General features: G+C 45.9%; 1 protein-coding gene across 3 annotated transcripts in view; it reads right to left on the reverse strand.

The window, feature by feature from the left end:
* kcnh3 (potassium voltage-gated channel, subfamily H (eag-related), member 3) overlaps positions 1-27,162 on the reverse strand; it is a 574,739-nt gene that overhangs the window by 91,996 nt on the left and 455,581 nt on the right. For all 3 annotated transcript variants that reach the window (XR_013547570.1, XM_078404288.1, XM_078404287.1), the window contains exon 10: positions 12,368-12,617. Coding sequence is in view for 2 of the 3 variants with exons in the window: in XM_078404288.1 (XP_078260414.1) it covers positions 12,368-12,617 (250 nt within the window). In the remaining variant the exon portion in view is untranslated. The remainder of the gene's footprint in view (positions 1-12,367; positions 12,618-27,162) is intronic.

Genomic DNA, 27,162 nt, shown 5'->3' on the forward strand with positions numbered 1-27,162 from the left:
ACACACACCTCCCCCCACACACCTCTCCCCCACACACACACCCCTCCCCCCACACACCCCTCCCCCCACACACCCCTCCCCCCACACACCCCTCCCCCCACACACCCCTCCCCCCACACACACACTCATCCCCTCACACACCCCTCCCCCCCACATCCCCCCCACACACACACACCCCTCCCCCCACACACACCCCTCCCCCCACACACACCCCTCCCCCCCACACACCCCTCCCCCCCACACACCCCTCCCCCACACACACCCCTCGTCCCCCCCACCCTCCCTCCCCCCACACCCCCCCCCACACCCCCCCCCACACACACACCCCTCCCCCCCCACACACACACACCCCTCCCCCACACACACCCCTCCCCCACACACACCCCTCCCCCCACACACACACCCCTCCCCCGCACACACACACCCTCCCCCCCACACACACACCCCTCCCCCACACACACCCCTCCCCCCATACACACAACCCTACCCCCACACACACACCCCTCCCCCCCACACCCCTCCTCCCTCACACACCCCTGCCCCCCACACACACCCCTCCCCCCCACACACACCCCCGCACACACACACACCCCTCCCCCCCCACACACACACACACCCCTCCCCCCCACACACACCCCTCCCCCCACACACACACCCCTCCCCCCCACACACACACCCCTCCCCCCACACACACACACACACACACACCCCTCCTCCCCCACACACACCCCTCCCACCCACACACACCCCTGCCCCCCACACACACCCCTCCCCCCACACACACCCCTCCCCCCACACACACACACCCACACACACCCCTCCCCCCCACACACACACCCCTCCCCCCACACACACACACCCCACACACACACCCCTCCCCCGCACACACACCCCTCCCCCCTCATACCCCTCCGCCGCACACACCCCTCCCCCGCACGCACACCCCTACCCCACACCGCCCCCTACCCCACACACCCCTCCCCTGTACACCCCACACACCCCTCCCCCACACACCCCTAACCCGCACACCCCTCCCCCCACACACACCCCTCCCCCCACACACACCCCTCCCCCTACACACACCCCTCCCCCACACACCCACACCCCACACACACACCCCTCCCCCCTCACTCCCCTGCACACATACCTCTGCACACATACCCCTCCCCCCACACACACCCCTCCCCACACACACCCACACCCCACACACACACCCCTCCCCTGCACACACATCCCTCCCCCCACACAACCCTCCCCCCACACACACCCCTCCCCCTGCACACCACTGCCCCACACACACCCCTCCCCCACACCCCCCCCCCCCCCACAAAGTGCGGGGCCCGGAGCAAATGGTACTTTTGCTACCATGTTAATCCGCCACTGCTAACAACCCCCTCCTGTAGCACAACAAAGTGATCTGCAAAAATACCTCAGTTGTTCCTCAAAGGACATTAGGGCTATTACAATAATGTTATCAAATATAAATAGCTGGGTTGCTCTCAGTCATAAATATTTAAATAGAAACAATCTCATTTTCCATACAATGGGGATAAAGTAATTTTATAGTGGTATATATACTCAGTAAACATCTACTGTTCAATAACCACAGAAATAAAGCATGCCCAGGGATCAAATACATTTAAACACTTATTTTTTGTTGTACCAACATTGAAAATGGTTAAAGTACACACACATACCAACAGGAGCACTAATTAGAAGTGCAATTATCCATCTGTTGCCATTTAATCATGCATTAGTGCTGGGAGAATGTGCAAAAATAGTAAAGATAAATAGGTTGTGGGAATTCCAACAGGTCAAAGCCACTAGTTGTGGTGAGAAGATCCTTAACACCTGAATAATCTGAAAAACCCCTCTCGTCCTTGCTCCTTGTATCAATTGATGCTAATAAATTTGAGGCTAATCGCAACCAAAATAGAATCTCAAACGACAAATGGAATTTAGAAGAATGAGAGGGGATCGAATAGAAACGTATAAAATTATAAAAGGACTGGACAAGCCAGATGCATGAAAAATGTTCCCAATGTTGGGGGAGTCAAGAACCAGGGGCCACCGTCTAAGAATAAAGGGGAGGCCATTTAAAACTGAGGTGAGAAGAAACTTTTTCCCCCAGAGAGTTGTGAAGTTGTGGAATTCTCTGCCACAGAAGGCAGTGGAGGCCAATTCACTGGATGGATTTAAAAGAGAGTTAGATAGAGCTCTAGGGGCTAGTGGAATCAAGTGATATGGGGAGAAGGCAGGCATGGGTTACTGATTGTGGATGATCTGCCATTATCACAATGTATGGCGGTGCTGGCTCAAGGGGCCAAACATTTTCTACGTTTCTATGACATAGCCTTTTCTAATCTCAGAATACCATCAACATCTCTTCTAAATCAACTTTATTCTAAATATACACTCACGTATGGCCTTTCTCCATAGCAATAAATAAAGTACTACCACTGGAACTCAAGACATCTCAGTTTTGTGGTGACCTTGGGTAGATAACTAAATCATTAGGAAAATCATAGACTCATACAGAATGGAAACAGGACCTTGGTCCTAACTCGTCAACCCCAACCAAGATGCTCAACCAAGCTAGTCCTATTTGCCTGCTTTTGGTCCATAAGCTTCTATGCCTTTCCTATCCATGTACCTGACCTCCCCCATTGTCAGAGAGAGGCCCAGTGCAAATTGGAGGAACAGCACCTCATATTTCGCTTGGGTAGTTTACAGCGCTATGAACATTGACTTCTCTAAATTCAGATAGCTCTTGCTTTCCCTCTCTATACCCTCCCCTTCCTAGTTCTCCCACTAGTCTTCCTGTCACCGACTCATTCTATCTTTGTCCTGCCCCCTCCCCTGGCATCAGTCTGAAGAAGGGTCTCGACCCGAAACGTCACCCATTCCTTCTCTCCCGCGATGCTGCCTGACCCGCTGAGTTACTCCAGCATTTTGCGTCTACCTTCGATTTAAACCAGCATCTGCAGTTCTTTCCTGACTTTTAAATGTTGTTATTGTACTTGGCTCAAATACCTCCCCTGTAAGCTCGTTCCATCCACCCTCCATCCACTGCGTGACAAAATTGCCACCCCAGGTTCCAGGCTAACTGTTATGTTTACTAATTCTTTCATAGGATTGAAAGCATATTGGTAAGCTCGAAAGTTCAAAGTACACAATTTCAAAATATCAAAATAGGAGAGTAGAAAATGACAGTAATTAATGAAATGCTTTTAGTGATTGAATTCCTCGATCACTTTTTGCATGTTGTGTAGTTCAACAAATCAAACCTATAATTCAAGAAAAGCAAGCAAGGTATAATACAGAAAAACAAATCTAGGCATAATATTACATTCTGATGGCTTGATCAAAATCATCTTTCACTTTCATTTGTCATTCAGTGCCTGCCATCCTTTCATGTATTAAAAATATTATCGGCAAAATTCTGAGTAGCCAGTTCTGATGAAGCCTTAGAACTCAAAGTTATTCTGTCTTTTCTATTCAGATGTTCAGAAATAAACATAGAATAACATTGTAAATATTTAGTAAGCCTACTAAATATTTCCAATACTGGCTCCCTATTATTTCACACATTTTGTCAGTCAAATAAGAATAACGTGAGCTGCACTTAATTTTAGAATTTATGCACAATCTTGTGGGTAGTAGGATTAAGAGAGTCATAGAGTCATAGAGTGGTAACAGGCCCTTCGGCCCAACTCGCCCACACCGGAGAACAATGTCCCAGCTACACTAGTCCCACTCGCCCGTGCTTGGTCCATATCCCTTCAAACCTGTCCTGTCCATTTACCTGTCCAACTGTTTCTTAAACGATGGGATAGTCCCAGCCTCAACTTCCTCCTCTGGCAGCTTGTTCCATACCCTTTGTGTGAAAAAGTTACCCCTTGGATTCCTATTAAATCTTTTCCCCTTCACCCTACTAGGACATGTTTGTTAGGAAATCTTTAAAAAAAATTGAACATGAACAGGTGATTGTCCTCTCAACGCCACTTCAATATATTGTCACAGTCTCTTAATTTATATCTCTTGATGGAGAAAGTTAAATGTAAATGGAAGTACACATAAATCAACTTGTCTCAATACAATATTTACACATCCTGACAAACATGTCTGTACCATGGGCTTAAATTTATCTTCGTATCTTTCAGTTCCATGCAGGCAATACGTGTTTTAAGAAATTGACTGGTTTAGTAGCCACTAACCTAATTAGATAGCTGCCTGATTAGTTGCCACCTTTGACTCAGATAAATTTACATTCTATGAAATAACAATGCCAATATTGGATTTATGAAGCAGCTCTTCTTTCCCTCTCGTGCTGTTTCATATCACTGTTATTGAAGTCACCTTGCAAATCCACCAAGAAACATACTGATAGTAAAAAGGAACTGCAGCTGCTGGTTTATACCAAAGATAGACATAAACTGCAGGAGAAACTCAGTGGGTCAGCCAGCATCTCTGGAGGACATGAATAGGTGACGTTTCAGGTCAAGACCCTTCTTCGGTCAGTAATGGTCCTGACCTGAAATGCCGTCTAAACCATTTTCTTCAGAGAAGCTGCCTGACCCGTTGTGTTGCTCCTGCATTTTATGTCTATCTTTGGTTTAAGAATACGCTACTTTTGTGTCTAAGAAACATACTCTTGTTCTGAGTAGCTCATAGGAAGAAAAAAAAGAGGATAAAGATGAAGATATTCATACAATGCATGAACATAGGAATAGCAGGAATATTTAATCAAAATGTTGCACAAGTTTTAAATTGCGGATTGTGGAAGTGGGATTGTTGCGAATTGAACAAGATTAAAGCAAAAGGCTTGAACACTGACCACAATTTTTCAAAAATTGTTCATAAATGAAGTTCTGAATGGTAGGAGTATGGCAGGTGTTCAAGAAAGCAACATGTCAAACCATGAAAGGCCAAATGGCTTTAATCTAAGCCTGTGCACAAAGCTATGGATTGAATGAGGAATCGGGTCCACCGGGTGGCGCCACCAGCACTGGCTGCCTCGCCAGCAGTCCGTCTGTCCTTCCTACTGTTTTTATTATTTTAAGTATGTGTTAAAGTATGTTTCGTGTTCCTTAGTTTGTTTTATGTGGGTGGTGGGGGGGGGGGGGGGCAGGAATTGGGGGAAACTTTTTTTCAATCTCTTACCTCGACGGAGATGTGATTTTTCTCCGTATCGTATCTCCGTCCCCACTGCGGCCTAACATCGAGGAGTTGGCGGCCTTTCCTGGAGACCGGCCCGGCGCTTCATGCTGCGGGAGTGGCGCGGACTTTAACATCAGGAGCTTGCGATCCTTTGCCGGGGATCGACTGTGGAGAGCTCCAACCGCGGGGCCTGTGGACTTTAACACCGTGAAGCCCGCGGTCTCTGGTGAGAAGAGGCCGACGCGGGAGCTCCATGCCGCGGAGAGTTACAACCGTCCCGACGCGGGAGTTTCGATCATCCCGACGCGAAGGCCTCGGACAGTCGGCAGCGGCGACTGTGGACGGTTCAACAGCCCCGACCGAGGGTGAACAAAGAGGAAGGTGGTTGACCTTCCATCATGGTGAGGAATGTGGAATCCGCTGTGATGGATGTTTATGTTAAATTTTATTTTATGTGGCTGTGTGTCTTGTTGCTTTTCACTTGGTATGGCTGTATGGGAACTCAAATTTCCCTGCACCTTAATTGGTACATGTGGCAATAAATTGTATCTTGAATCTTGAATAAAGTCTGAGATGACACAGGGGAGACAAATTTTGCTGAATCTATTGGGTCCTAAAGAGGCAGTCTGATTAACAAATAGACCTTAAGAGTCAGTTAAGCCACCATTTTACAATAGACAATAGACAATAGGTGCAGGAGGAGGCCATTCGGCCCTTCGAGCCAGCACCGCCATTCAATGTGATCATGGCTGATCATTCTCAATCAGTACCCCGTTCCTGCCTTCTCCCCATACCACCTGACTCCGCTATCCTTAAGAGCTCTAACTTGACACCATTCAGATAATACTCTGCCTTCCTATTCTTACCACCAAAGTGGATAACCTCACACATTAAACTCCATCTGCCATGCATCCGCCCACTCACACAACCTGTCCAAGTCACCCTGCAACCTCATAGCATCTTCCTCACAGTTCACACTACCACCCAGCTTTGTATCATCTGCAAATTTGCTAATGGTACTTTTAATCCCTTCATCCAAGTCATTAATGTATATTGTAAATAGCTGCGGTCCCAGCACCGAGCCTTGCGGTACCCCACTAGTTACTGCCTGCCATTCTGAAAGGGACCCATTTAACCCCACTCTTTGCTTTCTGTCTGTCTCTCCCCTGTCAAATTTCCTAGTTACATCCTCAAAGAATTCCAGAGAATACACACAACACATTCTTGGTAAAGGATACACACAACATATTCTTGGTAAAGGAGTTGAAGCAATTGCTAGGAATTAATTCATTTACTACAGATGAACTTCTGATCTTCCAATCTCTCTCATTGTGATCCTTTCTTTTTTTTTGATGTGCAATTTCTGTGTTAGACTATAGAAACATAGAAAATAGGTGCAGGAGGAGGCCATTTGGCCCTTCGAGCCAGCACTGCCATTTATTATGATCATGGCTGATCTTCCACAATCAGTAACCCGTGCCTGCCTTCTCCCCATATCCCTTGATTCCGCTAGCCCCTAGAGCTCTATCTAACTCTCTTTTATAGTCATTCAGTGAATTGGCCTCCACTGCGGCAGAACAATCCACAACTCTCTGGGTAAAAAAGTTTTTTCTCACCTCAGTTTTAAATGGCCTCCCCATTATTCTTAGACTGTGGCCCCTGGTTCTGGACTCCCCCAACATTGGGAACACTATATTCTGCACTGTTTATTTTTATTTTTGCCCTGCCTGATGAATGGTATGATTTGCTTGAATAGCATAAAAAACAGATTTTCACCGTGTCTCACCGGGTCAAGTCAAGTCTACTTTATTTGTCACATACACATACAAGATGTGCAGTGAAATGAAAGTGGCAATGCCTGCGGATTGTGCAAAAACTACAAAACAGAATAGAATTTTTTTTTAAAAGACACAACACAAAAAAATAAATTAATACAGTAAATTAGTCCCTGGTGATATAAGAGTTAACAGTCCTGATGGCCTGTGGGAAGAAACTCCGTCTCATCCTCTCAGTTTTCACAGCGTGACAGCAGAGGCGTTTGCCTGACTGTAGCAGCTGGAACAGTCCGTTGCTGGGGTGGTAGGGGTCCCCCATAATCTTGCTTGCTCTGGATCTGCACCTCCTGATGTATAGGTCCTGCCGGGGGGCGAGTGTAGTTCCCATGCTGTGTTCAGGCGAACGCACCACTCTCTGCAGGGCCTTCCTGTCCTGGGCAGAGCTGTTCCCAAACCAGATTGAGATGTTGCCGGACAAGATGCTTTCTACAGCCCCAGAGTAGAAGCACTGAAGGATCCTCAGAGAGACTCTGAATTTCCTCAGCTGTCTGAGGTGGTAAAGGCGCTGGAAAAGCTAGATGCAGGAAAAATGTTCCCAATGTTGGGGGAGTCCAGAACCAAGGGCCACAGTCTTAGAATAAAGGGGAGGCCATTTTAAACTGAGATGTGAAAAAACGTTTTCACCCAGAGAGTTGTGAATATGTGGAATTCTCTGCCACAGAGGGCAGTGGAGGCCAATTTACTGAATAAATTTAAAAGAGAGTTAGATAGAGCTCTAGGGGCTCGTGGAATCAAAGGATATGGGGAGAAGGCAGGCACAGGTTACTGATTGTGGATGATCAGCCATGATCCAAATGGCCCCCTCCTGCACCTATTTTCTGTTTTTAAGACTGTTTTTAACCATATAACCATATAACAACTACAGCATGGAAACAGGCCCGTTCGGCCCTACCAGTCCACGCCGACCACTCTCTCTGACCTAGTCTCATCTACCTGCTCTCAGACCATAACCCTCCAATCCCCTCTCATCCATATACCTATCCAATTTACTCTTAAACAATAAAATCGAGCCTGCCTCCACCACTTCCACCGGAAGCCCATTCCATACAGCCACCACCCTCTGAGTAAAGAAGTTACCCCTCATGTTACCCCTAAACATTTGTCCCTCAATTCTAAAGTTATGTCCCCTTGTTGGAATCTTCCCCACTCTCAAGGGGAAAAGCCTTCCCACGTCAACTCTGTCCGTCCCTCTTAAAATTTAAAAAACCTCTATCAAGTCCCCCCTCAACCTTCTATGCTCCAAAGAATAAAGACCCAACCTGTTCAACCTCTCTCTGTAGCTTAAGTGCTGAAACCCAGGCAACATTCTAGTAAATCTCCTCTGTACCCTCTCCATTTTGTCGACATCCTTCCTATAATTTGGCGACCAGAACTGCACACCATACTCCAGATTCGGCCTCACCAATGCCCTGTACAATTTTAACATTACATCCCAACTTCTATATTCGATGCTCTGATTTATAAAGGCAAGCATACCAAACGCCTTCTTCACCACCCTATCCACATGAGATTCCACCTTCAGGGAACAATGCACAGTTATTCCCAGATCCCTCTGTTCCACTGCATTCCTCAATTCCCTACCATTTACCCTGTACGTCCTATTTTGATTTATCCTACCAAAATGCAGCACCTCACACTTATCAGCATTAAACTCCATCTGCCATCTTTCACCCCACCCTTCCAAAAGGCCCAAGTCTCTCTGTAGACTTTGAAACTCTACTTCATTATTAACTACACCACCTATCTTAGTATCATCTGCATATTTACTAATCCAATTTGCCACACCATCATCCAGATCATTAATGTAAATGACAAACAACAGTGGACCCAACACAGATCCTTGGGGTACTCCACTAGACACTGGCCTCCAACCTGACATACAATTGTCAACCATTACCCTCTGGTATCTCCCATTCAGCCATTGTTGAATCCATCTTGCAACCTCACTATTAATACCCAACGATTTAACCTTCTTAATCAACCTACCATGTGGAACCTTGTCAAATGCCTTACTGAAGTCCATATAGACAACATCCACAGCCTTGCCCTTATCAATTTCCCTGGTAACCTCTTCAAAAAATTCAAGAAGATTAGTCAAACATGACCTTCCAGGCACAAATCCATGTTGACTGTTTCTAATCAGGCCTTGTTTATCCATATAATTCTATATATTGTCCCTAAGTATCTTTTCCATTAATTTTCCCACCACAGACGTCAAACTAACAGGTCTATAATTGGTAGGTTTACTTTTAGAACCTTTTTTTTTTTTTTTTTTTTTTTTTTTTTTTTTTTGAATAAATTTTTTATTGGAGATAGGTACATAACCTGTTTACATCTTTACAGTCATACATTTTTAAATTGATAATATTGTCAATTATTATTATATTGTCTCCAATACCTTTTGCCCCTTTTTTTTAAACTAGATAGAACTAAAGAACTAGATGAAGTAAAGAAAGAAAAAAGAGAGAAGAAAAATAAAAACAAAAACAAAAACAGATTATAAAGATAAGGAAAAAGTTAGTTAAAGAAGAGTGGAGAAATTTATTAAAATAACAAAAACTTCATTCGAGATATATTCGTACATTTCAAAGTATAGCATTTCATCCATTCTTTAGTCCGAGTGCTAGTCAGGTTCCTGTGCTGAACCATTCTGACCCTTTAAGTAATCAATAAAAGGAGACCATATTCCAATAAATAATTCCTGTTTATCCAACAGGGAAAATCTGATTCTTTCCACGTTTAAGGTCTCCGTCATTTCTATAATCCACATTTTGATTGTGGGGGACGTAGGGCCTTTCCAAAATTTTAGAATTAATTTTTTTCCTGTTATTAAACTATAATCCATAAAGTTTCTTTGTGTTGTTCTAAATGTTTGATTTAATTCTAATATTCCGAGTATAATTAATTTTGGATCTGGGTCCAATTGTGTGCTGGTTACTTTAGATATTATGCTAAAAATATTTACCCAGAATTTTTTAATTTTTATACAGTTTGCAAACATATGAAATAATGTAGCTTCTAAATGTTGACATTTATCACATTTAGGTGAGATATGTTGGAAAATTTTATGTAGTTTTGTTTTTGAATAGTGTAACCTATGTATTACTTTAAATTGTATTAGAGAATGTCTGGCGTTTAGTGAACACTGATGTATATGTTGCAAACTTTCTTCCCAAGTATCTTTCGTAATTACTTGGTTTAATTCTTTTTCCCATTTTTGTCTGTATAAGTCCGTGGAGGGAATGTCACTGTCTAATAAGATATTATATATATAAGATATTAATTTTTCTGTATTAGGATGTTTGTTCCAACATTCATCAAGAATTTCTGAATTTCTAATTCGAAAATTTTGGGAGTTCGATTTTACATAATCTCTAAGTTGAAGATATCTGAAATAATCATTTCCACGAAGACCATAAGTCTGTTGCAACTCCTGAAATGTCAGAAAAGTGCCTTCCTTATAAAGTTGTCCCATATTTTTAATTCCATAATCCTTCCATTGTGTAAAACCCCCGTCTACCCATGAAGGCTTAAACAGAGGATTATTCACAATTGGAAGAAAAAGTGATAAATTATCTAATTTTAATGTCTTTTTTAATTGTTTCCAAATTCGTATAGCACTAAATATTATAGGGTTTTCCCTATAAATTTTTTTGTTTAATTTAGACGTAGCAATTTTAGAACCTTTTTTAAACAAAGGCACAACATACGCAATGCGCCAATCTTCCGGCACCATCCCCGTTTCTAATGACGTTTGAAATATTTCCGTCATAGCCCCTGCTATTTCTGCACTAACTTCCCTCAATGTCCTAGGGAATATCCTATCAGGTCCTGGAGACTTATCCACTTTTATATTTTTCAAAAGTGTCCGTACCTCCTCTTCTTTAATCCTCATTATTTCCATCACTACTCTACTTGTTTCGCTTACCTCACATAATTCAATATCCTTCTCCTCGGTGAATACCGAAGAAAAGAAATTGTTTAATATCTCCCCCATTTCTTCCGGCTCAGCACATAGCTGTCCACTCTGACTCTCTAATGGACCAATTTTATCCCTCACTATCCTTTTGCTATTGACATATCTGTAGAACCCCTTGGGGTTTACTTTTACATTACTTGCCAAAGCAACCTCATATCTTTTTTTCGCTTTTCTAATTTCCTTCTTAAGATTCCTTTTACATTCTTTATATTCCTCAAGAACCTCATTTACTCCCTGCCGCTTATATTTATTGTATATCTCCCTCTTTTTCCGAACCAAGTGTCCAATTTCCCTGGAAAACCACGGCTCTTTCAAATTATTATTCTTTCCTTTCCACCGAACAGGGACATAAAGACTCTGTACTCTCAAAATTTCACCTTTAAATATCCTCTATTTCTCTATTATATCCTTTTCATAAAACAAAATGTCCCATTTCACTCCTTTTAAATCCTTTCTCATCTCCTCAAAATTAGCCTTTCTCCAATCCAAAATCTCAACCCTTGGTCCAGATTTGACCTTCTCCATAATTATATTGAAACTAATGGCATTGTGATCACTAGACCCAAAGTGCTCCTCAACACATACCTCCGTCACCTGACCCGTCTCATTTCCCAACAGGAGGTCCAACACTGCCCTCTACGTATTGCTGCAAAAAACTATCCTGCACACATTTTACAAACTCCAAACCATCCGGCCCTTTAACAGAATGTGATTCCCAGTCTATGTACGGAAAATTGAAATCACCCACAATCACTACTCTGTGCTTACTACTAATATCTGCTATCTCCTTACATATTTGCTCTTCCAATTCTCGTTCCCTATTTGGCGGTCTATAATACACCCCTATAAGTGTTGCTAAACCTTTCTCATTTCTGAGTTCCACCCAAACAGCCTCCCTAATCGAGCCTTCTAGTCTGTCCTGCCAAAGCACTGCTGTGATATCCTCCCTGACAAGCAATGCAACACCCCCACCTCTTGCCCCTCCGATTCTATCACATCTGAAACAATGAAATCCTGGAATATTTAATTGCCAATCGCAACCCTCCTGCAACCATGTTTCACTGATCGCCACAACATCATACTTCCAGATGTCAATCCAGGCTCTAAGCTCATCCACCTTTCTTACAATGCTCCTAGCATTAAAATATACACATTTAAGGGACCCATCATTTCTTATTCTCAGTTTATTTCTTTTCACTTCTTTCTCTCCTACATATTGGGTCTGAGTGTTTCCCTTTTCTGCCTCCTGCCTCACACACTGCCTATTAGCTATCTGTGTTTGAGTCCCTCCCCCCAACCGTACCAGTTTAAAGTCGGTTTCTTTTCTTTTCAAATTATCAGCAACCTCCGTGGTAGTCAATAACATGCATTGAAGACAAGGCTGCCCACTTACCAAGAATAGCCAGGACCGTGTTGTCCTTCAGGACCTCCATGGAACCTGAGCAGACAAAGTAGATGGCTTGCAGAGCATCGCCCTGGCGGATGAGGTATTCCCCGGGAGCACAGAAAGAGGTCTTGATACTCAGGGAGAGCGATCGAAGGCACCCACGGCTAGACGATTCAAATAAAGGCAGCTGAAGGATCTCTTTGTTCAGATGCATTGCAATGTCTGCCCGTAGCTCATCAGGGAAGTCTTTCAGAAGCTATGGATGGAATGACAAGAGAGACAGCTTGATTAGAACCGTCGCGGCAGAAACCTTATCCCCTGGTGAAACAGAGCACGGTTTTCAATAAACTTGCAGAAGTCATTGATCCTTTTCGCTTACCACCATCAAAACAGAATCCAATAGTTGTTATTTTTCAAAAGCCACATACACTCACAATAACTTAAGAGAAACTTGTAGTATAAATTCAAGTAGCGACATGAAACAGTGTTGCAGGGTTATCTAGCTATACAGCATAGAAACAGGCCCTTCAGCCCAACTAGTCCATGCCAGGCAGGTTCTCTAGCTCAGCTACTCCCACCCGCCTGCGTTTGGCCCAGATCGTTCACACCATTTTCTTTCCATATCCACTTCCACAGCTTCCTCTGGCAGCTCGTTCCATATGCGCATCACCCTCTGCTGACGAAATTGCCCACACATCTCTTTCAAAGAGGCGGCACAGTGGCACAGCGGTAGAGTTGCTGCCTTACAGCGCAAGTGACCCGGGATCTATCCTGACCACAGGTGCTGTCTGTACCGAGTTTGTACGTTCTCCCTGTGGTTTCTCTCCGGGTGCTCCGGTTTCCTCCCACACTCCAAAGAAGTACAGGTTTGTCGGTTAATTGGCTTCTGTAAATAGTAAATAGTGTCTCGTGTCTAGAATAGTGCTAGTGTACGGGGTGATCGCTGGTTGCCGTGGACTCAGTGGGCCGAGGGGCCTGTTTCCTCACTGTATCTCTAAAGTCTAAAGCAAAATAATGCCTAATCTTTCCCTTTTCATTTCAAACGAATGCTCTCTAACCTGATTCTTCTACCATGGGAAAAGTGCTGTGACCATTCACCTTGTCTAGGCCTCTCATGATTTTGTTTACTGAAATAATGTCACCCCTCAACCTCCGATGCTTCAGAACAATCATCAACCTCTTCTTATAACTCAAGTCCTTCTGTCCGGGTAACATCCCAGTGAATCTTTCCTATTTCCTTGCCATTTTAATAGCACTGTAGCAGGGTGACCAAAATTGTTCACAATATTCCAAGTATGGTCTCATAAATGCCTTAGTCTTAGTTGAATTTATTGTTTAGAGTTACAGCGTGGAAACAGGCCCTTCGGCCAAAGGAGTCCACGTCGATCAGTGATCCCCGCACATTAACGTTACCTTACACACACTAGGGACAATTTACACTTATACCAAGTCAATTTACCTACAAACCTGTACGTCTTTGGAGTGTGGGAGGAAACCGAAGATCGCGGAAAAAAAACCCACGCAGGTCACGGGGAGAACGCCGTACAGACATTTTGGACAATTATCCAAAATAGGATATAGATGAGATAGAACAGTGGACCCAGCACAGATCCCTGTAGTACACCACTGGTCACACCTCTGACTCCTTCCACCAAGCCAGTTTTGAATCTAGTTACTAGCTGGTGTTGTACATAATGTTCAAATATAAAATATCTGAATAATACTTTATGGGCTGAACATGATGCAAAGATTCTGTTGACTACACGTACCAGTTAGGTTCTTAACTATTAAATAGTTCCACTGGATTATTTGGCATCTCACAAGCAGCTCCTGAAAACCCTTTGGCCTTCATGCATAAATACACCCAGTTCTGCTCACGGAGGGAACTAACACAAGACAATCACTGAAGAAGTGTCTCAACACAAAACGTCACCCATTCCTTCTCTCCAGAGGTGCTGCCTGTCCCGCTGAGTTACTCCAGCATTTTGTATCTATCTTCCGAGACAACTTCCTTTGGTCCAGGGAAATGCACTTTGCAGCAATAAGTCACTTGAATGCCATGTTTCTCCCAGGGAGTACACATCAGAACAAAATCAGAACACAAAAGGTGAAAGGAGTTGATTTTACTTATGATGCACACGTGGGATTAAAGTGCAATGAAATATGACTACAGGATTCGTACAGTGTAGATAAGGTGGTCAAAAAGGCTTTTGGCACTTTGGCCTTCATCAGTCAGAGTATTGAGTATAGAAGTTAGAAGGTCATGTTGCAGTTGTATAAGACATTGGTGAGACCGCATTTGGAATATTGTGTTCAGTTCTGGGCACCATGTTATAGAAAAGATGATGTCAAGCTGGAAAGGGTACAGAGAAGATTTACGAGGATGTTGCCAGGACTAGAGGGTGTGAGCTATATGGAGAGGTTGAGTAGGCTGGGGCTCTAATCCATGGAGCGCAGGAAGATGAGGGATGATCTTATAGAGGTGTACAAAATCATGAGACGAATAGATCGGGTAGATGCACAGAGTCTTTTACCCAGAGTAGGGGAATCGAGGACCAGAGGACTTTGGTTCAAGGTGAAGGGAAAAAGATTTAATAGCAATCCGAGGGGTAACTTTTTCACACAGAGGTTGGTGGGTGAATGGAACAAGTTGCCAGAAGAGGTAGTTGAGGCTGGGACTATCCCATCGTTTAAGAAACAGTTGGACAGGTACATGGATAGGACAGGTTTGGAGGGTTATGGACCAAGCAGGGGGCAAGTGGGACTAGGGTTGCTGGGATATTGTTGGCCGATGTGGACAAGTTGGGCCGAAGGGCCTGTCTCCACACTGTATCTCTCTATGACTCCACGATTCCATGACTGACTCTATGACTCCGTGACTCTATGTTCCAGCAGTTCAAACCTGAACTTCACTTCCTAAATTTCTATATGGTGTGTGACTGATTAAACAATATACCATGTAGCTCCTGAGGCTATAACTTTAGTATTAAAATATGTCTGCTATGAACTAGGTCACGCATTTACAGATCTGCCCAGGACAGGATGGCCCTGCAGAGAGTAGTGCGTTCGGCAGAACGCACCATGGGAACTACACTCGTCCCCCTGCAGGACCTATACATCAGGGGGTGTAGATCCAGAGCAAGCAAGATCATGAGGGACCCCTGCCACCCCAGTAACGGACTGTTCCAGATGCTACGATCAGGCAAACGCCTCCGCTGTCACGCTGTGAAAACGGAGAGGATGATACGGAGTTTCTTCCCACAGGCCATCAGGATAGTCAACTTTTATAACTCCAGAGACTAAATTTTTGTCTACACTATAGTAACTTATTAACTTTATTTATATGCTGTAACTGTAATTATTTTTTTGTGCACAACCCGCAGGCATTGCCACTTTCATTTCACTGCACATCGTGTATGTGTATGTGACAAATAAACTTGACTTGACTTGACTTGAAAATCAAATGTGAGGCTAGTCAGGGCTAGAGTTGACTGTGAATTGTGGCAAGCTATCAATCGTCACCTTGCCTCCGCAGGCCCTAGCGGGTGGGCGGGCATGTGGGGGGACCGCTGAGAGTGAGACACATAGAAAATAGGAAGAGGCCATTCGGCCCATTCATTGTGATCATGGCTGATCATCCACAATCAGTAAACCGTGCCTGCTTTCTCCCTATATCCCTTGATTCCACAAGCCCCTAGAGCTCTATCTAACTCTCTCTTGAAAACATCCAGTGAATTGGTCTCCACTACCCTCTGTGGCAGAGAATTCCACAGATTCACAACTCTCTGGGTGAACATGTTTTTCTTCATCTCAGTCCTAAATGGCCTCCCCCCTATTCTTAAGGAACCATGGTTCTGGACTCCCCCACCATTTTTCCTGCATCTAGCCTGTCCAATCCTTTAAACATTTTATATGTTTCTGTGAGATCCTCTCTCATCCTAAATTCCAGTGAATTCAAGCCCAGACAACCATTCTTTCATCATGTCTCAGTCAGGAAGGACCCGTGCCGCCAAGAGTGACCCGTGCCGCTGAGAGCAGGGTCCCGGTGAGCGGGGCCAGGCCCTCCAGCAGGCCCAGCTCACCCACCCACCGAGGACAGAGCATCCGCCCGGCAGGCCCGGCTCACCCACCCACCGAGGACAGAGCATCCGCCTAGCAGGCCGAGCTCACCCACCCACCCACCGAGGACAGAGCATCCGCCCGGCAGGCCCGGCTCACCCACCCACCGAGGACAGAGCATCCGCCCAGCAGGCCCGGCTCACCCACCCACCCACCGAGGACAGAGCATCCGCCCGGCAGGCCGAGCTCACCCACCCACCCACTGAGGACAGAGCAAACACCCAGCAGGCCCGGCTCACCCACCACCGAGGACAGAGCAAACACCCAGCAGGCCGAGCACACCCACCCACCCACCGAGGACAGAGCAAACACCCAGCAGGCCCAGCTCACCCACCACCGAGGACAGAGCATCCGCCCGGCAGGCCCAGCTCACTCACCACGGACCTCAAACTCACATCATTGGGACCCGCGTGGCCGAGAGCAAGGAGAGCTGTCAGTGAGCGAGGAGGGCTGTTGCCAACTGTCCAGTATTAGGCAGGACATCCCATATATTGGGCTAAATTGGTTTGTCCCGTATGGGACCACCCTTGTCCCGTATTAGGCCCGGACACTGCAGGCCCGGATACTGTAGGCCCGGATAGTGTAGGCCCGGAGGCCCGGGCGCCGCCTAATGGAAGTTGCATAGCAACCCGCCTCCTGGCCCGGGCAGCCGCCATTGGTGGAGAGGGAGCACGTGGTCGCTGGCTGGGTGAGGTCACATGGGGCACCTTTTGTCCCTTATTTGGGAGTGAAAAAGTTGGCAACCCTCGCCGTGGGAGAGTGGGAGAGCGAGGAAGGGCCATCAGAGAGGGAGGAGGGCCACGGGAGTGGGAGGAGGGCCCTTGGAGAGAGAGGAAGGTTGTCGGTGAGCTGGGAAGGCTGGAGAGAAGGTGGGGAAGGCCGTCGGACGGCGAGGCCTCTCCCGGCCTGCCTGCGGTGATGGGAATCAGAGCAGCATCGGAGAGAGGGGGTGCTGTCACATGCTACTGCATTATACCACTACAGCTAAAAATAAATGTTTGATATCTCTTGTGTAGACAGAAGTCGGGAGTGTTAATCTCAGGAGTCAGTCGTATAATGTGAACCCTCCCCCCCCCTCCCTCTATGAGATGGTGGAGTTTCATTCGAGCTTTGATGTGGGCCTGAGGGGGGATTCTAACTTTGCTTTGCTTATCCGGCTAGTGTTTTGGAGGAGCTTGTGAAGTCAGCATTGTGGTATCTATCCAGAAGCATTGAGAATCTTGTTTTAAGTCGTCCATGTTTCAAAGGAGCGCATGAGGGATGACTGGTGCCCAGCAGAATAAGAGATTGATGCTGAAGTTTGGTTTTGATCTTCAAACACCTTTCTTTCAGATGGCCAAAGAATGTGCTGAGTTCTGGAATCAGTGGTGAATTCCATCAACAATGAAAGTGACAATCGGCTAGTTATAATCCATATTAATTATTTTGATGAAGAGCCCAATCATGACACACATTGTATCATTCACACAAAGCTAGGTGGAATAAAAGCTGCAAAGATGGACAAAATGTACAAATGAGTAAAGGGAGGTTTGCGAGAATGCACATGGAGAGGGGTGTCAGGGGTTATGGGGAGAAGGCAGGAGAATGGGGTTAGCAGGGAGAGAGAGATCAGCCATGATTGAATGGCGGAGTAGACTTGATGGGATGAATGGCCTCATTCTGCTCCTATCACTTGTAATCTAAGTGTGGTGGCTGTGAGAAGATATCACAAAATGCTGGAGTAACTCAGCGGGTCAGGCAGCATCTCGGGAGAGAAGGAATGGGCGAGATTTCGGCTCAAGACCCTTCTTTACTCTATGCAAGGTAAGGCTGTATTGGGAACAGTGGGAACAAGGTATTGGGAATATTTTTCCATGTCCAGTCCTTTTATAATTTTATATGTCTCTATAAGACCTACTACACGACCTGAAGTATTTATCCATATCTGTAAAATATCTCACCACTAAAATCTGTCTATCTTTTGTGTGCATACAATGTGTAACAGCATATTTCTCATATTTCATATATAATATTTATGATATATATATATTATATATAAAATATATATATATTTATATATGAAATATGAGAAATATACATATAATTCTCATATAATGTTCCCAATGTTGGGGGAGTCCAGAACCAGGGGTCACAGTCTAAGAATAAAGGGGAGGCCATTTAAAACTGAGATGAGAAAAAACTTTTTCACCCAGAGAGTTGTGAATTTGTGGAATTCTCTGCCACAGAAAGCAGTGGAGGCCAATTCACTGGATGGATTGAAAGGAGAGTTAGATAGAGCTCTAGGGGCTAGCGGGATCAAGGGATATGGGGAGAAGGCAGGCACGGGTTGCTGATTGTGGATGATCAGCCATGATCACAATGAATGGTGGTGCTGGCTCGAAGGGCCAAATGGCCTCCTCCTGCACCTATTTTCTATGTTTCGAAAATGCATTCGCATATTGCTCGAGTGGACAAGTTAATTAATTAAATGCAACAAATCAACAAAATCAAATGCAAAGTATTGACATCATTGGTTGAAATACACATTTGTATTTGAAGTTGACTGACAGTTATTTACGTTCATTGTTAACAATGAAGTATTTTTTGAATATTTCCACATGTACAGGAGGAATGGAGCTGGATGCTTGTGGTAAAAACATAAAGCTGGAGTGACTCAGTGGGTCAGGCAGCATCTCTGGAAAGAAGGAATAGGTGACGTTTCAGGTCGAGACCCTTCTTCTGAGAGTCGGGGGAAAGGGAAGCGAGAGATATAGATGGTGATGTAGAGAGATGTAGAACAAATTAATGAAAGATATACAAAAAAAGTAACAATGATAAAGGAAACAGGCCATTGCTAGCTGTGTGCTAGGTAAGAACGAGTACAGACAACGAGACTCAACAAGATGACTTTGAACCTGGGGCTATTTGGGTGGGGGAGAGATGGAGAGATGGAGAGAGAGAGGGGATGCAAGGGTTACTTGAAGTTCAAGAATCAATACTCACGTAAGCTGCCCAAGCAAAATGTGAGCCTGTTCTTGCGTGAAACTGTGGTGTATCAAGTATTACCCCTTTCAGCCCAAAGTTCATCATAAACTTTCCACTTTGGTGTATATCAATGGCCAGCTACTGCGCACTTGCTATGTTGAAACGCAGGATTTGTGATGTAATCATTTGTTGAAAGAGATAAATTGCAGGGAACATTTTAAGTGGCAACATTTTAAAGTTACGCTCAATAGAATGGAAGAAGTCACGGTGGCGCAGCGATAGCGTTGCTGCCTTACAGCGAATGCAGCGCCAAAGACCCGGGTTCCATCCTGACTACGGGTGCTGTCTGTACGGAGTTTGTACGTTCTCCCCGTGACCTGCGTGGGTTTTCCCCGAGATCTTGGGTTTCCTCCCACACTCCAAAGACGTACAGGTTTGTAGGTTAATTGGCTTGGTAAATGTAAAAATTGCTCCTAGTGGGTGTAGGATGGTGTTAATGTGTGGGGATCGCTGGTTGGTGCGGACACGGTTGGCTAAAGGGCCTGTTTCCGCGCTGTATCTCCAAACTAAACTAAACTAAAGTAAATGAGATAACTTTTATGTAGCATATTATTTTCTCAAAGATTCCAAAGCTGTTTCCAGTCATTGAGATATTCATCAGTTCAAATTATTTCCTTGTGCATATATTTCCTGTTGCCAGAAGGTTACATCTGCATAGTGCGAATTATGGAAATATCTCCAATATATCACTTTTGTAGATATGTGAAGTAATTGGATAATGGCTTGCTCTTTGTAGTAATCTTTCTCTCATCCTAACCCCTGAAAATCTGTCAATTCGTATCATGTGCAACCTGACCTTTGGAACAATTCCAGGCTTGCTTATGGGGCGGTCACAGTGGTGCAGCAGTAGAGTTGCTGCCTTACAGCGAATGCAGCATCGGAGACCCGGGTTCCATCCCGACTGCGGGTACTGTCTGTACGGAGTTTGTACGTTCTCCCCGTAACCTGCGTGGGTTTTCTCCGAGATCTTTGATTTCCTCCCAACCTACTCAACCTCTCCCTATAGCTCACACCCTCTAGTCCTGGCAACATACTTGATTCAATCGCTCAACTTTGGACTCATTTGCCACCTGAGAGTTTATAAAAACAACGGAACGTAGACCATCATCCTCGACCTCGAGGGATAGCCACCACGATGCAGAAGTTACCTAAAATTGGGGCATACAATATTCATCCTGCTGGGTTACAAGCAGAATATACAGTGCTGTTCCTCCACTTTACCTGTGCCCTCACTCTGACAACAGAGGAGGCCATGGACAGAGAGGTCAGTGTGGGAGAGGGAAGGTGTGTTAAAATGCTTCGCAACCGGGAGATCCAGAAGGCCTTGGCCGACTGAGCGTGTGTTCAGCAAAATGGTCGCTGAGTCTATGCTTGGCCTCCCCAACGTGCTTATGTCCACTCCGCCAAGACATTATGGGCCGGAGAGCCTGTTCCTGTGCTGTACATTTTTATTTTCAATGTAATTCACAATAACACCAGGGAAGAAACTGTCCCTGAATTTGGAGGCATCCTTGATGATGCTGCTGGCCTTGCCGAGGCAGCGTGAGGTATGAATGGAATCCACGGAAGGAAGGTTGGTTTGTGTGATGGTCTGGGCTGCGTCCACAATTTGCTGCAATTTCTTGCGGTCTTGGATGGAGCTGTTCCCAAACCAAGCTGTGATGCATCCTGATAAAATGCTTTCTATTGGGCATCTGTAGAAGTTGGTGAGAGTTGTAGGGGACATGCTGAACTTCCTCATCCTTCTAATGAAGTAGAGGCCTTTTAGAGTTATGTACCTTACCTGCTCCGTTCTATATTGTCAACACAGTCTCTGCAAACCAACAGCTATTCAATTCTAACAGCTATGTCATCCATGCATATTACTCATCAACACATCTTACTTTCTTGGCAAAGAATCTCAACCATCGCAACAGAAGGCAGCATAGAAGTGAGAGAACTGATGCACCTATGTTCTCTACTCCTTGCAGAAGATACCACATTGATTATAATCAGACGCATCAGCAATGAAGCCACAAGGAAGAGACAGAGGATGTGCGGGGATCGCTGGTCGGCGCCGACCCGGTGGGCCGAAGGGCCTGTTTCCGCGCTGTATCGCTAAACTAAACTAAACTAATCATCCCCTTTTGCTCTTCCCACATCTTCATCATCCCACCATCTCTTTTGATTCTCAAACTGCAAGTGATAAACGCAGGTATTTCTTACTTTCTCCTTTACAGCAGGCTGAAGGCAACAGAAAAGAAATGACAGACACAGAGTGCCGGAGTAACTCAACGGGACAGGCAGCATCTCTGGAGAGAAGGAATGGGTCACGTTTCAGGTCAAGACCCTTCTTCAGACTCAACTTCCATCCACTCCCCGGCCCTCCTCTGACCCCAACCCCCACACTAGTCATGTCTTCACCATCCCCCCTGACCTCCCCCTTTCAGATACGGAACAGTCTGTCCTCAGCAGAGGCCTCACCTTTGTTCCACTCACCTTTGGCCTCACCTTTGTTCACCTCAACTAAAAAAATATAAATTTTTAAAGAGTCTGAAGAAGGGTCTCGACCCGAAAACATTCCTTCTTTCCAGAGTTGCTGCCTGTCCCACTGAGTTACTCCAGTATTTTGTGTCTATCTTTGGTTTAAACCAGCTTCTGCAGTTCCTTCTTACACCGAAAAGAAAAGATTTAATAGGAATCCGAGGGGTAACTTTTTCACACAGAAGGTGGTGGGTTTATGGAACAAGCTGCCAGAGGAGGTAGTTGAGGCTGGGACTATCCCAAGATTTAAGAAACAGTTGGACAGGTACATGGATAGGACAGTTTTGGAGGGTTATGGACCAAGCGCAGGCAAGTGGGCCGAGGGTAGCTGGGACATTGTTTGCCGGTGTGGGCGAGTTGGGCCGAAGGGCCTGTTTCCACACTGTATCACTCTCTGACTCTATAATGTCAACTGATGACACTGCAAATTTAGAGGTGGGATCAGTTGCTCAAATATAGACCAAATATATAGAGGTGGGATCAGCAGTTTGTCATGGAAGACCAGGAGTAGGTGTAGGTGCCAGAAGACTGCAGAGTGAATTATCACAGTAGTTTGTGTAAGAAGGAACTACAGATGCTGGTTTAAACCAAAGATAGACACAAAAAGCTGGACTAACTCAGCGGGACAGGCAGCATCTCTGGAGAGAAGGAATGGGTGACAGAGGAAAGATGCTGCCTGTCCCTCTGTGTTATTCCAAGATTTTGTGTCTATCCTCCAGTCAGAAATGTATCAATTTTGCAGCTATATTTAACATGAGATAGGAGGAAAGTATTTATCTGATTAGTACTCTTATGGCCAGAGATTTCAAAAAGGCTGGTTTAGTTTATTTAGTTTAGAGATACAGCATGGAACCAGGCCCTTCGGCCCACTGAGTCCACACCGATCAGCGATCCCCGCACATTAATGCTATCCTAGGGATAATTTACATTTTAAAATTTTGAATGCATGCTGCACTGAAAGTCCTTACAGAAAGGAGCAAGGGTAATCGAGCACCAAGATGGTAGAGCTTGTGCTTACTCTATCAGGATCTTGCACAACAGCAAAACTAGCTTCCAAGGGGTGAGGGAAGTCACTTGGAATCTAGAGGGCTGTCCTGCTATCTGCTGCCCTGCGGGTCTGGATATGCCTTTTAACAGAGGCCTTCAGCAGTCTTTGTTGCCAATGGATTGGTTGGTTTGCAGAACATCCTAATGAGCATGAATGGCTCCATGGATAATGATCCTACTTTTGCCTCCCAAAGTGGCAGCATGTATCTCCTTCACCGTGCCACTAAATGTTATCTATCTGCAGCTAATGTGGGAAAAGGATGTGTCCGGGCCTACAGAGCCCCCTGGACCTAATACGGGACAAGGGTGGTCCAGTACGGGACAAAATACAGGATGTCCCGGCTAATACGGGACAGTTAGCAACCCTATGCACCTAAGCCATATTACTCCTTTCCTTGCATATCCATATGTCTGTCCAAAAGTCTTTTAAAGGCCAACATTCCATTGGATTTCTTCACTGCCTGCTGTACCTGCATGCTTCCTTTCAGTGACTGATGCACTAGGACACCCAGATCTCGTTGTATGTCCCCTGTTCCTAACTTGACACCATTCAGATAATACTCTGCCTTCCTATTCTTACCACCAAAGTGGATAACCTCACACTTATCCACATTAAACTGCATCTGCCATGCATCCGCCCACTCACACAACCTGTCCAAGTCACCCTGCAAGCTCATTGCATCTTCCTCACAGTTCACACTACCACCCAGCTTTGTATCATCTGCAAATTTGCTAATGGTACTTTTAATCCCTTCATCCAAGTTATTAATGTATATTGTAAATAGCTGCGGTCCCAGCACCGAGCCTTGCGGTACCCCACTAGTCACTGCCTGCCATTCTGAAAGGGACCCATTTATCCCCACTCTTTGCTTTCTGCCTGTTAACCAATTTTCTATCCATGTCAGTACCCTACCTCCAATACCATGTGCTCTAATTTTGCCCACTAATCTCCTATGTGGGACCTTGTCAAAGGCTTTCTGAAAGTCAAGGTATACCACATCCACCGGCTCTCCCCTGACAATTTTCCTAGTTACATCCCCAAAGATTTCCAGAAGATTAATCAAGCATGATTTCCCCTTCGTAAATCCATGCTGACTCAGAAAAATCCTGTTACTACTATCCAAATGCTCCGCAATTTCGTCTTTTATAATTGACTCCAGCATCTTCACCACCACTGATGTCAGACTAACTGGTCTATAATTTCCCGTTTTCTCTCTCCCTCCTTTCTTAAAAAGTGGGATAACATTAACTACCCTCCAATCCACAGGAACTGATCCTGAATCTATAGGACATTGGAAAATGATCACCAATGCGTCCACAATTTCTAGCGCCACCTCCTTAAGTACTCTGGGATGCAGACCATCAGGCCTTGGAGATTTATCAGCCTTCAGTCCCATCAGTCTACCCAACACAATTTCCTGCCTAATGTGGATTTCCTTCAGATCCTCCGTCACCTTAGGATCTCTGGCCACTAGAACATCTGGGAGATTGCTTGTATCTTCCTTAGTGAAGACAGATCCAAAGTACCGGTTCAACTCATCTGCCATTTCCTTGTTCCCCATAATAAATTCCCCCGCTTCTGTCTTCAAGGGACCCACATTTGCCTTGACTATTTTTTCCCTCTTTACTTACCTAAAAAAGCTTTTACTATCCTCCTTTATATTATTGGCTAGTTTACCCTCGTACCTCATCTTTTCTCCCCGTATTGCCTTCTTAGTCATCTTCTGTTGCTCTTTAAAAGAGTCCCAATCCTCTGGCTTCCCACTCTTCTTTGCTTTGTTGTACTTCTGCTCTTTTATTTTTATGCTGTCCTTGACTTCCCTTGTCAGCCACGGGTGCCTCTTACTCCCCTTGGAATCTTTCCACCTCTTTGGGATAAATTGATCCTGCAACTTCTGCATTATTCCCAGGAATACCTGCCATTGCTGTTCCACTGTTTTCCCTGCTAGAGCCTCCTTCCAGTCAATTCTGGCCAGCTCCTGCCTCATGCCTCTGTAATCCCCTTTGCTATACTGTAATACTGACACTTCCGATTTTCCCTTCTCCCTCTCAATTTGTAGAGTAAAACTTATCATATTGTGATCACTGTATCCTAATGGCTCCTTTACCTCAAGTCCTCTTATCAGATCAGGTTCATTACACAACACTAAATCCAGAATTGCCTTCTCCCTGGTAGGCTCCAGTACAAGCTGTTCTAAGAATCCATCTTGGAGACACTCCACAAACTTCCTTTCCTGGGCTCCATTCCCAACCTGATTTTCCCAGTCTACCTGCATGTTGAAATCTCCCATAACCACCGTAGCATTACATTTGCGACATGCCAATTTTAGCTCCTCATTCAACTTGCACCCTATGTCGAGGCTACTGTTTGGGGGCCTATAGATAACTCCTATTAGGGTCGTTTTACCCTTACAATTCCTCATTTCTATCCATACTGATTCTACATCTCCTGATTCTATGTCACCCCTTGCAAGGGAGTGAATATCATTCCTCACCAACAGAGCGACCCCACCCCCTCTGCCCACCTGTCTGTCTTTTCTATATGTTGTGTACCCCTGAATATTCAGTTCCCAGCCCTGGTCCTCTTGTAGCCATGTCTCGGTGATTCCCACAACATCATACTTGCCAATGTCCAACTGAGCCTCAAGCTCATCCACTTTATTTCTTATACTTCGTGCATTTAAATACAACACTTATCTTCGGTATTCACCTCCCCTCTCACACCGGTCACAATTGGCCCTGACCTTACTCTCTTATCCCTTCTAGAACTTCCCTCCCCATTCATTCGAGAGTCCTTTGCAATTTCTCCTGTATTTGCTTCCCCTTTAACTCCATGTTCATATTCCCAATTTGTCAACCCCTCCCCCCCACTACTTAGTTTAAAGCCACACATGTAGCACTAGCAAACCTACCTGCCGGAATGTTGGTCCCCCTGCTGTTAAGGTGTAACCCGTCCCTTTTGTACAGGTCACCCCTACCCCAGAAGAGATCCCAGTGGTCTTGAAATCTAAACCCTGCTTCCTGCACCAATCCCACAGCCATAGATTCATATCCCCGATCTCTCTATTCCTGCCCTCACTAGCACGAGGTACAGGTAGCAGTCCAGAGACAACCACCTTCGACGTCCTACTTCTCAGTCTTCTTCCTAACTCTCTAAACTCACGTCGCAGTATCTCCTTCCTCTTCCTCCTGACGTCGTTCGTGCCCACATGCACAACTACTTCCAGTTGATCGCCTTCCCTCGCTAGGATGTTCTGATGCCGGTCCATGATGTCTTGAACCCTGGCACCAGGGAGGCAACAGACCATCCTCGAGTCCCGCCTGTCGCCACAGAATCTACTGTCCATACCTCGGACAATGGAGTCACCCACTACTACAGCACCTCGGGAAGGCCTCTCTGCTTCTGCTTGGGCCTCGGGAAGGCCTCTCTGCTTCAGCCTGGGCCTCGGGAAGGCCTCTCTGCTTCAGCCTGGGCCTCGGGAAGGCCTCTGCTTCGGCTGGGGCTCGGGAAGGCCTCTCTGCTTCAGCCTGGGCCTCGGGAAGGCCTCTGCTTCGGCCTGGGGCTCGGGAAGGCCTTTCTGCTTCAGCCTGGGCCTCGGGAAGGCCTCTCTGCTTCAGCCTGGGCCTCGGGAAGGCCCTTGTGGTTCAACCTGGGCCTCGGGAAGGCCCCTGTGGTTCAGTCTGGGCCTCGGGAAGGCTTCTATGCTTCAACCTGGGCCTCGGGAAGGCCTCAGTGCTTCAGCCTGGGCCTCGGGAAGGCCTCTGTGTTTCAGCCTGGGCCTCGGGAAGGCTGCGCTTCAGCCTGGGCCTCGGGAAGGCCTCTGTGTTTCAGCCTGGGCCTCGGGAAGGCTGTGCTTCAGCCTGGGCCTCGGGAAGGCCTCTGTGCTTCAGCCTGGGCCTCGGGAAGGCCTCTGTGCTTCAGCCTGGGCCTCGGGAAGGCCTCTCTGCTTCAGCCTGGGCCTCGGGAAAGCCTCTGTGCTTCAGCCTGGGCCTCGGGAAGGCCTCTCTGCTTCAGCCTGGGCCTCGGGAAAGCCTCTGTGCTTCAGCCTGGGCCTCGGGAAGGCTCTCGACATGGGCCCAGAGACCGG

Source organism: Rhinoraja longicauda, chromosome 8, assembly GCF_053455715.1.
Source record: "Rhinoraja longicauda isolate Sanriku21f chromosome 8, sRhiLon1.1, whole genome shotgun sequence".
Classification (NCBI taxonomy): domain Eukaryota; kingdom Metazoa; phylum Chordata; class Chondrichthyes; order Rajiformes; family Arhynchobatidae; genus Rhinoraja; species Rhinoraja longicauda.